This window comes from Malania oleifera, chromosome 8 (assembly GCF_029873635.1).
Source record: "Malania oleifera isolate guangnan ecotype guangnan chromosome 8, ASM2987363v1, whole genome shotgun sequence".
Classification (NCBI taxonomy): Eukaryota; Viridiplantae; Streptophyta; class Magnoliopsida; order Santalales; family Ximeniaceae; genus Malania; species Malania oleifera.
The window spans coordinates 67,667,330-67,680,105 of NC_080424.1; the positions used below are offsets into that span (position 1 = coordinate 67,667,330).

Sequence of the window (12,776 nt, forward strand, 5' to 3'; positions counted from 1 at the left end):
GAACTATAGTAGACGCTCAGCATTATCTATATGAATAGGACATTGTCAGAGGTATCAATGCACAACCCGTGCCACGGGGGTAAACATGCAAACTTGTCATATTAAGCTGGTAGTCGTTCTAATATTCATATGCATGCTTTAAATACTTGAATGTGTAGAAAAATCTTATATGTTACAGTATGATAAAGAAATGTTCCATATGTATGAGTTTTTATGTGAATATGCATATATGGAGTCACACACTGTTGTAACACTTTCTTCCTTACTGAGAAGTGTCTCGCCCCATTATACAACCTTTGTTTTCAAGTCCATTAGGTAGTCGGTCCCCGTAGCTAAAGGGACATGGGGGATTGTTTTTGGCTTAACTTACGTAAGTGTTCAAATTATGTATCAAACTTAGATAAAATTCCTTTTTGGAGGGTTGTAATAACAGGTTATGTTCTATGTTTGGATTTATGTACTTGAGGATGTAATAGTAAGCTCTGGTATAAGCCTAGCAGAAATCCCAATGAATGTTTATGTTTTTTCGCAACATTTACATTGTAATTATGTATGGTTTACACCCGTATGTCCCTATTTATGGCGGGTTGTCTATGTATCTTGAACAGGTATAGGTATTTGTATTTAGATTAACGGTGCTGGTCCATATAAAGGGTTGGGTCGTTACACGCTTCGCTCCGTACATTATTCCAGATGAGATGAAGAAGGTAGGACAGTTTGAAAGAGGTTTGAGGAGAGAAATATATAAGTAGGTGTCGATACTGAAGTTACAGGATTTTACCGAGCTAGTAGATAGGGCCACTATAGTAGAGATTGGAGAGCGATTGGAGGCTGAGGAGCAGAGGCAGAAGAAGAGATCCACACTTTCTGGTTCCCAATAGGGAGTCAGTTGTGGTTCGTGGAAGAGAGGTGGTTACTACAGAGATTGGAGGCAAGAGATAGGGACTCGAGGTTTTTAGGGTACGCAGCCACTTCCAGCTTGCCCGACTTGTGGGAAGAGACACCCGGGGGAGTGTTGTACCGGGTGAGGTGTTTGCTACCGGTGTGGGGAGCTAAGGCGTATGATAAGGGATTGTCAGGCTTAGATTGGTGCTGCTTCTGCTCCTAGATTTTCTTGAGGAGGCTACCAGGTGCCACGTGGAGGCCAGTAGAGGAATATGGCTCCAGTCAGGGTCTTTGCTTTGACACTGGGTGATGCTGAGGCGGCCGGCGACATAATGACAGGTACAATTAATATGTCTTCATTTAAAGTTATTGCACAATTTGACTCAGGGACCACATACTCATTTGCATCTATGGAGTGTGTTAAATTATGTGGGGCAAACACACAATTATTAGATATTGAATTATCAGTGACTACACCGACTGGGTCAGCGGTGAGGTCTAGTAGGATGCTTTAGGGTTATCCAGTTGATATTTAGGGGAAGATTTTATCTGCTGATTTGGTAGTGCAGGACATGCATGGGTTTGATATCATATTCGACATGGATTGACTAGCTGCTAACTCTACCATTATAGACTGCCGTGCGAGGGAAGTGATATTCAGACCGCCAGCAAAACCCGAATTTAGATTTATAGGGTCACGAGTGCAATCTCTACCTCAGATAATCTTAGCTATCCAGGCAAGGAAACTACTCCTGAGTGGTTGTCAGGGATTTGTGGCATTTGTGAAGGAAACAACAGGGAATGACGTGAAGCTCACCAGTACGCCAGTAGTAAAGGAATTTACAGATGTGTTTCCGAACGAATTACCAGGTCATCCACCTGATCATAAGGTAGATTTTCCTATTGATCTACTTCCAGGTACAACACCAATCTCTAAAGCACTGCATCGAATGGCACTGGCAGAGTTGGCAGAACTGAAAGATCAGTTGCAAGATTTACTTGATAAGGGTTTCATACAACCTAGTGTATCTCTGTGAGGAGCTTTAGTACTATTTATGAAGAAGAAGGACGAGTCTATGAGGATGTGCATAGATTACAGGGAGATTAATAAAGTGACAATCAAGAACAAATATCCTCTACCCTGTGTCGATGATTTGTTTGACCAGCTCCAGGGTACACGAGTATATTCTAAGATCGACCTCAAATCAGGCTACCATCAAGTAAAGGTAAGGTTAGAAGATGTATCGAAGACGGCCTTCAGGACCTGATATGGGCATTATGAGTTCCTTGTTATGCCATTTGGTCTGACGAATGCTCCTGTGATATTTATGGATTATTTTTCATCCATATTTAGATCAGTTTGTTGTGGTTTTTAATGATGATGTACTGGTCTATTCGAGGAGCTATGAGGAGCATAAGGTACATTTGACACAGGTTTTATAGACACTCAGGGAGAAAAAGTTATATGCCAAGTTCAGTAAATGTGAATTCTGGCTCGAGAAAGTTGTGTTTTTGGGGCATGTTATCTCTGGAGATGGAATTTATGTGGATCCTAGTAAGATTGAGGCAGTAGTGAATTGGGCTAGACCGAGGAACGTTCAGAAGATCAAAAGTTTCATACGGTTAGCTAGTTATTACCGTCGTTTTGCCGAGGGGTTCTTAGCTTTATCAGGGCCTCTAATATGACTAACTAGGAAGAATGCCAGATTTAAATAGGATGACATCTATGAGCAGAGTTTTTAGGAATTGAAGTGGAGGCTAGTCACAGCACCAGTATTGATCATCCTGTCAGGGGGTGAGGGTTATACTATTTACAGTGATGCATCATTGAAGGGATTTGGCTGTGTATTGATGCAGCATGGTAGGGTGGTGGCGTATGCGTCCAGGAAGTTTAAAGAATATGAGAAGAACTACCCTACCTATGATCTTGAATTAGCTGCAGTGGTACACACATTAAAGAGTTGGAGGCATTACTTGTATGGCAAGTAGTGTGAGATTTTCTCTGACCACAAGAGTTTAAAGTATTTCTTCACTCGGAAGGAACTTGTTCTTAATTGTTACCTTGTTGATTTCCCAGTAGTCAATACAGATCCTCATCAACCCGTCTTTCTTTTTAACAAACAACATTGGTGCGCCCCACGGGGATACACTCGGTCTAATGAACCCCCTATTCAACAACTCCTATAACTGTTCCTTTAATTCTTTCAACTCCACTGGAGCCACTCTATATGGGGACTTAGAGATCGGCATCGTTCTTGGAGATAGGTCGATAGAAAACTCAACCTCACACTCGAGAGGTAACCTCGACAAATCCTCCGGAAACACGCTAGGAAATTCCCTTACTATTGGGATATCCTCAAGTCTTAACTCTCCCTTTGGTGCTTCCTTTACACAAGCTACATACCCCTGACATCCTTCCAAGAGTAGCCTTTTAGCCTATATGGCTAACAGTATTTATGGTGAGGTGCGCACACGCAACCCAACAAATCTATACTCTTGCTCCCTTGGAGGTCTAAACACTGCCTCTTTCTTGTAACAGTCAATACTAGAGTAACAGGAAGCTAGCCAGTACATCCCCAAAATCACTTCGAATTTGTGCATATTGAGAACCACCATATTAACAGGCAATGTCCTCCCTTGAATACTAATCAGATAATCTTTAAGTACTCTCCTACATACTACCACGGTTCCTGTCAGTGTAGTCATTGATGGATCAACATCCAATAGCTGAGCTTCTACTCCATATAATTTGATAAACTCCTAAGCTATGAATGAATATGTCACCCCTGAATCAAACAATACAACAATTTTATGTGACAATATTAAAATAGTACCTATGACCACATCACCGGCATTCTCTGCATCTCCTTCCATCAGCGAATACACCTGCACTTGGGCGGTGTTCCTCTAGGAGCCACCTCGGGGTGCTTGAATTTCTCCTCAGAATTGGTTAGATTTGGGCGCATCCCTAGGCAGCGCATGACAACCTCGTGCTATGTGGTTGGGGTCTACCACATTGGTAATAGACAACTGCCCTAGCTCGACATTCACCCCAATGCCTCTGATGACACCTAGGACAAGGAGGGTATGATGGATTTCCCTGAGGCACTCGGTGTCCCACTTCTTGTCTCTAGCCCACACTATCACTGTTTCTTCTCCACGGATTCTAGTTGGTACCAACTTGAAAACCAGGAAGCATAGGCCTCTTTCCTTGGTTCTGCAACCCTGTACTTCTTTGCCGGCTCGTCTATGCTACAGTGGCTTTATTAACTAGCTCCGAAAAATCCCACACCTGCAAGACCGTCACCTGCTTGTAAATCTCTTGTCTCAAGCCATCTTCGAACCTTTGTGCCTTTTTGGACTCATATGGAATCATGCATAGGGTGAAGTGAGATAGCTCAACGGACTTGGTTGCATGCTGCTAGATAGTCAAGTGCCCCTGGGTTAGGTTTAGAAACTCCTCCACCTTAGCATCCCTAGTGGACGCGGGGAAGTATTGATCAAAGAAGATCCATATGAAGCGGCTCCAGGTCAGTGTTGCGGGTACTAGCCTCTGCTCCTCAAGAAGCTTCACAGCTAACTACCACCGTTCGACCTCTCATGTCATCTTAAATTTGACATAGAGGAATTTTTGCTCATCAGTGCAGTGCAACACTGTCAGTATTTTCTTAATTTCTTATACCCAATTCTCTATAATGGCTAGGTCAGCTCCTCCTGAGAAAGCTGGGGGTTTCATCTGAGTAAACTGCTTTATGGTGTAGCCCTGGTCTACAGGTGGGTAATTCTGCCCTCTAGAGTCCCGCCTAATCTCCACCATAACCTACTGGGCTAAACCTCGTAGCACCATAGAGGTATTAATATCCTCCTCACCAGAAGCCTCCAAATTATTACTCCCTCCAGCATCCACATTTTTATCTCAGGGATCCATCCTGAAAATATGAAAAAAATAATTTTCATAGAGTCCTATTGTCAATACACGACCAGTACAACCAATTCACTAAAAGCTATAGATTCACTACATTCTTGTACTAAAATACTTAGACTTCCCCTAATGAACTATTCCTGCACAAATAAACCATTTGACCTCCAAACTCCCAATTTGAGGTTCAACCTTATAGCTCAGAAAAAAAATCATCAATGGTTTGCCATAATTTTTTTGAGACCGTCGCCTAAAAAAAATCACAAGAGGCCATCATGGGAAATCTACCTCCAGGCTACAAGAAAAAACCCAAAAATCTCAAGTACTCTGCTTCACTCTCCAACCAATACTTGACCCACTTAACAACACCTAGCCTACCCATTCTTACCCTCATCACCACTCATTCCTATACTTTGGTAGTATTATCCTTTAAAGTTTGCAGAACCTAGCAACCTGGGCTCTGATTCTACACTTGTAGCACCCTGAATCCAAAAGTGGGGTCCAGGGTGCCACATAGGAAAAACATACTGCTCTGATACCACGATTGTAACTCCCCCAAAAATATTTCATAATAAATGTAAAAATGACATCATCATACGATATCTCTGATACCACCATTGTGACTACCTGAACCCAAAAAGGGGGTCTCACATACATTCTTTCTATAACATAATTAACATGCACACAACAGAAGCAAAAAGACCATCCATTACATATGTACTAGAGTACTACCTCATAATGATTTCACCTACCATCCCCAAAATTCATATTACAACCTAGAAAAATCAAAACATCTAATATAACAAACCAGTGTCCTTCCCACACTCACCCTTAGCGAGATCGTCTAAGTCCCCATCTGAAGCTCCTAGGCTCAGTTTCCTGTAGGCCCTGAAAAGTTGATATATTTGTTGAGGTGAGACACTTCTCAGTAAGACGGAATAAATTATTGTCAGTGTGTGGCTAACATGAGTTTTAGTGATATTAAACACATTCATTAATTTACTTTATCTGACCAACATGACATTTGCAAAATATAGTTCACCCTTATACAGTTGAAAATACACATTTTTCCTTTATAATATAAATCGACTCAGTAAATAATACCATTTACATAAATTCACATATATGTGTATAAGAAACCCCCTTTTGGACAAACAAAATCATCATGAATAATCCCCATGATCGAGTTGTGCGGTCCGAAGACTGGACTTAGTACTGGCTAGCCTACTACCAAGCTAAGTCAAATTCCTTTTCTGCAAGTCTGATTTGCCTACCACAACCTGATCCGGACTCTAGGGGGTACAACAACTCTTCGCGGCCAAATCGACTTTCCATTACCAGCACTTCTCAATATAATGTGGTTGCACTATCTCATTCACTAGCTACAGTACCATGCTCTTATTACATCTGGTCCTCGGGGTTCTCAAACCATATAATGCAATTTAATTAATAAAAATAGTTTCATGATCTCATTTTTTTAACATACATTTCACATTAGAATTTCCAATCCAGTATAAAACCGTCATTTCACAATTCGGTATCAAATTGTCATTTCACATTTCACAACATTCCTAGTATTTCCATAAATTAGTATAAAACCATATTCTCATCATATAATATCATAAAAATCCTCAGATTCAATTATGCAATAAAAATAAATCATTCTCATGTCACACGATTTAAGCGTTAACTCGTAATATGATAAACTTTTCGAGAAAAATATGTTTTTGTTGAAAACTAGGTCTAATCATCTCCATAATTTTATTAAACTCAAAATATATATTTTTCGGGAAAAAAAGATGATTAACTTACTCACTTGGGTTTTCCCCAAGTACGTATAATAATCAAAACTATCAATTTCAAATGCTTGATTCATTTAGAAAAGCATACACAACATTCATGAATCCATTTAGTTGATTCAAATTTAAGAAAAATCTAACATAATCTATTCCCCTTACTTGTTCTTGAAAATATGCCTAAAAGGTTTCTGAACCGAAATCCTAGCTCCCCTTTAACCCAGCCGGTGAAGAGCTGCCGCAAATTGAGAGGAGAGAGAGATAATCGAAGAGCGATAAGGAAGACCCAAGTGGCCTTCGGAGAGAGAGAGAGAGAGAGAGAGAGAGAGAGAGAGAGAGAGAGAGAGAGAGAGAGAGAGAGAGAAGAGTTATAAAAAAATTTATGTTATCTCGGTACTTAAGGACGCTCAGCCCACCTGAAACCATCGACGATTTTCCTGAGCTTTACGAAACCGTCGACAGTTTGGCTACTTAAAAGCTCTCAGTTGTTTTAACCATTGACGATTTACTTGAGACTCCCTAAAACCATCGATGATTTGGGCCTGTGCCAAACTGATTTCCTTCTTTTCTTTCTCTTTTCCTTTTTTTTAGTTTGGGTTCTTACAATATCATCCCCAGATGAGTGGGCAAGTCAAAGTGTCAAATCGTGAAATAAAAACCATCCTTGAAAAAACAATGAGACCTATCAAAACGGATTGGTCATCCCGGCTAAGTGATGCTTTATGCGCATATAGGACAGCTTACGCGACCCCTATCGGTATGCCCCCATATCGATTAGTTTACGGTAAGGCTTGTCATCTTCTAGTTGAGTTAGAGCATCGTGCATATTGGGCTATCAAGAGATTGAACTTTGATATGGTTGCTACAAGTGCTCATCACTGGCTTCAACTTAATGAGTTAGAGGAGATCCGTAATGGCTCGTATGAAAATGCCAGAGTCTATAATGATAGGATGAAAGTCTCTCAAGATAAACATATCATTGTGAAATCTTTTGAACCCCACCAAAAGGTATGGCTTTTGAATTCAAGGTTGAAACTATTTCCAAGCAAGCTACGGTCCCATTGGAATGGCACGTATATTGTGAACCATGTGTTCCCTCATGGCACAGTCGAGATAAGGGATCCAATAATGTTGGAATTGGTGTGATCCCAAGAGGGGGGTGTATTAGGTTTTAAAAACATTTTGGCTAAATTAAACATTTATGCTAATTCACCACATATCATATCCCATTCATAAAACAAATGTGTATGTAAAATAATTAAACTATGAGTGCAGGCATACACGTGTGAAATATAACTTATTTAATTCAAATGTGTGCATGCGAATAATTGTGGCAGTGAACAAGCAAGCATACACATATGGAAATTAAAGTGCAATAAATAAATGAGATAGAGAGAGAAAGCGACACACGATATTTGTTATTAAGGTATGGCCAAACCAACTTGTGTCCCCGCCTTCGGCATACTCCCCAAGGATTATACTATACCTGCTCACTTAAGCGGGCAGAGTAGAAGCCGTTTACATCCTCTCCTTATGGGGCGAGGAAAACCCCAGCTAAATTACAAGGCTGAACCCAACTTGTCTCACTTACGGGGCTGAGACTCCTTAGTTCAATTTCCAGGCTGAATCCAACCGGTCTCACTTACGGGGTTGAGACTCTCTAGTTTAATTCTGAATTGAACCTAACCAAAACATAAAAAACATTTTTGTGCATAATAATGCTTCTGAAAATACAAGCAAAGATGTACACGTTTAAGCTCATAAAATGCACACTTTAATATGATAAGCAATAATGCTCAGTAGAGTAAGGGTGTTTTTCAAAATAAATATTCTAATCTTTGAAGAAAGATATATATGATAAATTGCTTCAAAGATTTGAACCCTGATAAAATATTCTCCTAAAAATATTTTTCAAATACACCGGAGAACCTAGGGTTTGCTCAAAATATTTTCACAAAAACAAATATATAATATCTTTGATGTTATATGAAAGATGCAATAAAAACGTCAAAGATCAAATGTAAAACAAATATTTTCCCCAATGAAGATTTGCAATAGTATTGTTTGGAGAGGATAGGATTTATGCTCAAAACGTTTTTACAATAAACACACTCTAAAAATAAATGCCCAATAAAAATACTCTCTTAAAAGAAATGTTCTCAGCGAAAGAATCAAAGAGAGTTTGGAGAGTATGAAAAGATTCAACCCAAAGAAAAGATTTTTGTAATAAAAATAGTTTGGAGGAACTTTGATTAACAAAGGGTTTAGAGAGAATTTGAAGTTAATTAAAGTTGCTAATATGGAGTAATAAGGGGGTATTTATAGATTTTATGAAAATTATGACCGTTGGGGACACGCTCGGTATTTTGAAAAAGTTAAATTAAAAGTTAAAGATGTTTTAGCCCTTTAAAAAATTCCCAACCTGAGAGGTTCGGTCGACCATATTCAAGGTTCAATCGACCATATTAATAGGTTTGGTTGACCGTATTAATTTTGAACTACGGATTTGGTTAACCATCTTAGGGCGATTTTGAATCCCTTCGAGGGTTCGGTCGACCGAAACTAAGGTTCGGTCGACCGCTCATGTGGTTCGGTCGACCATGGCCAAAATGAACTACATATTTAGTCGGCCAAATAGTTGGGGGTCAGACACATGTTGGTTCGATCGATCGAGGAAGATACGTTCAAAATAAAATGGTAGACCAAGTGAAGTCAACATGTTGACTTCTGACCTGTTTGGTCGACCAGGGCATTTATACTGCCAACGATTCGGTCAACTGGGCTTGGTTCGGTCAACTGAAGCATTTATACTACCAAGGATTCGATTGACCAGGCTTTTAAATTAAGCACAAAAATCCAACGTCGGTTAACTGGTTTTTGCCCCAAATTTTACCTTAAATTATTTCTAAACCTTTTGTATGATTTTAGTCTTTTAGGAAAAGGTCTTCTGTGAAGAGTGTTGGTCCCTAGGGTCTGTTTATGGTCATTATGAGCATTTTATCCACATCATGCAGATGCATGTATTATTACAGACAAAATAAGAAAAATTAAATGCAATTACAATAAGAAATAAACGTGATTACGCGCTAAGACTGCGTAATTAGGCATCTTAATTCGGTCATTAGGGCTTCTATCTTTAATTAAATGTCTAATTACATCCAATATTTTAACATAATGCCATACTTATAATTTATGAGTTTCATTGAACAATTTATGAAATTTTGGCAATTTTTAATCGCAGGAAAATTCCTGGGAGCCAAAACAGGCACTAGTTCGTAATTTGTGCATTACTTTACCGTCTGAGCTTCAATCAAGATGATTCAAATTTAAAGAGAAATAGAAAAGGATTATATACAACTTCCATGTTTTGAATTTTGAGCGAAACGGGCTCAGGGAAGGTCAAACTTGGTCGTGATTGCGGAGAGCAAAAAATGAAGAAAAAAGGAAAAAAATACATATAAACTAAGCTTTGATGTGACTCGGCTATGCATGGCCGGGTCAAGTTGAGATGGATCCGGGTCATGGTTTGGTAGGCTGGGTCATAGGTCACAGGCTGGGTCCTTTATATTCTTCCTTCTTCCCCTGCGCATAGTGTGCCCCCGGCACCCTCTCGTTCCCTTTCCTTTCCCTCCCCTTCTCTTTTCTCCCTTTCTCTTCTTTCTTTTCTTGTTTTTTTTTTTTCTGTCTCTGTTCTTCTCTCTCGTATTTTCTTCCTCTCTAGTCTGATCTTCCTTTACCCAACTTCCCTTATCTATTTTTTTAGTTCCAGCCAACCCTCTATTCAGCCATCCTCCAGCTCCTTGCTGCCTGCATCTGCCGGAGATCCTCGAAGTCCAGTAGCAGAGAGCCACCACAGTACACAGACAGCACCCTATGCACTCTCCTATTCAGCCCGAGCACCACCCATCCGTGAAGAAGTCGAAGCAATCCCCTGCTCTAGCAGCAACTCGAGGACTTACTCTAGCAACTTCCAACTTCAGTAGCAGCTGCATAGCATCATCAAACCAACCCTATAGCACAAGCAGCCCTCGAGCTGCTGCTCCGGACTCCCTCCTTAATAGCCTCCACTAGCTCGGGGACTTCTCTCTCTCTCTCTCTCTCTCTCTCTCTCTCTCTCTCTCTCTCTCTCTCTCTCTCTCTCTCTCTCTCTCCTTCTTTCTTCTTTTCTTTTTGTTCTTTTATTCAGATACTATTGTTTTATTTATTTATTGAAGTTAATTAACTTGGGCTTTAAATGTCTTATTATTATTGTTTTATTAAGTAACTATTGTTATTTTTTTTTATTATTTTTTTAGTGAGGTTTATGGAAAAATTTAGATTTTGAATGTTATTTAGTTGTTTTAATTTGTTGTCTTTCGTTTTATTGATGCAATGAGCCACCGTGGAATTAATTTGACTCGAAAATTGTGGATTGCAAGCATGAGTGGCTAAGTTCGGTAACTCGGGTTGTGATTCAATGTCGTTTGCTTTCCATGGTTCGTTAATTCTCCTATAATATTATTGATAAACTTTTATTTGGTTGAAACCAAAAATTGAAGGCATCGTTGATAAATCGCTGACTCTTATTTCTTGTTTTGTTGTTGACGTTAGGCACATCAAAACCTTGATTTAATCTAGGATTTTCATCAACTAATTTTTACATGAAATTCGGTTGACGCTTAATGAGAGTTTTTATTTTCTTCTGTTCGGATGTGGCAAATTTACTCTAGCTTTAGTAATAAAATATCATCTTATTAATGCCTTGATTGGATTAACAAGAAGAGGAGTAAGGCCTAGGAAATTAGTAAACGGTGGAAGCAAACTGACGCTAAACCTGTAACCCGAGTATTTGGTAAAATTGTTTCAGTTAATCTGTTTAGTTTGGTTGCGTTAGTAGGTTTATATTTTTTTGGAAATTCGATAAAAGTTCAATTACATTTTAGCATTTTTCTTAAATACCTCCCATTTTGTTTACTATTTTCAAAATCATAAAAGACCAAAAATATTTTCAAACCACATTTTACAGCAACAGAAGTTTACTAAACTTTCACAAATAATTTGATACACAGTGGTCCCTGTGGAATACGATCCTGGACTCATCCTTGATACAACTTAACACTTCTACACTTGGAAGCACAACTCAGAACGAGTCAAGTTTTTGGCACCGTTGCCGGGGACCAATTGGTGTCATCAAAGTGTTTCTCAGATTTTAGAGAGGGTGTTTATAGAGCTGTGAACGTCTTCACAGCCTGGGTGATATCTACTTCCTCTCCTTTGACATTTGTGCTTTTATTGCATTTATACTGAGTTTGTATGACTGGTTGGGCTAGAGATAACACATTTAGACTAGTCAGGACAAACTCATCCATCTCATCATTGAGTGGACTTGTTTTACTTGAATCACTTGAATCACCATCTGACACGCATAGCATCATGGCTGATAATGAACCTTATGATAGGGAGAACCCTAATAGGACACTCAGAGAATATTTGCAACCTGTTAGGACTAGCACCCCATCCTGCATTATTCTACTTTTGAATCAAATGCTTTTAATTTTAAACCTGGGATGATTCCATTGTTACCTCATTTTCATGGCATTGAATCTGAAAACCCATATTTGCATATCAAAGAGTTTGAAGAAGTGTGTTCCACATTCATGGATAGAACAAGCACAGAAGAGGTAATAAGACTGATATTGTTTCCATTTTCTTTAAAAGACAGGGCAAAAACTTGGTTGAATTCCTTAAGACCAAGATCTATTGGGACATGCCAAAAAATGCAAACCGTGTTTTTAAAGAAATTTTTTCCCATGCAAAGAACTAATGCTTTGAAAATACAAATCATGAATTTTTTCCAAAAGGATGTGGAAACATTTTATCAGTGTTGGGAATGTTTCAAAGACCTCTTAAATGCATGTCCTCACCATGGGTATGAGAATTGGAGGGTCATTAGTTTTTTCTATGAGGGGTTGTAACCAAAGATGAGGCAATTTGTAGAAACATTGTGCAATGGTGAGTTTTTCAATAAAAGACCCGAAGAAGCTTTTGAATATTTTGATTATTTGGCTAAAAACGCCCAATCTTGGGATGTCTCTGATAAGTATGATAGATCTGAAAAGCAAAAATGCATTAGTGGGGGTGGTAAGTATCAATTGAAAGAAGTTGATGATTTGAATGCTAGGCTTGCATTGATGTCC

General features: G+C 39.1%; 1 protein-coding gene across 1 annotated transcript; it reads left to right on the plus strand.

Annotated features, from left to right (window-relative positions):
• The first annotated feature begins 7,218 nt into the window (after positions 1 to 7,218).
• Positions 7,219 to 7,746, plus strand: LOC131162716 (uncharacterized). The gene has a single exon (XM_058119319.1). It carries the CDS (start codon positions 7,219 to 7,221, stop codon positions 7,744 to 7,746), a length of 528 nt encoding a protein of 175 aa, XP_057975302.1.
• The last annotated feature ends 5,030 nt before the right edge of the window (positions 7,747 to 12,776 follow it).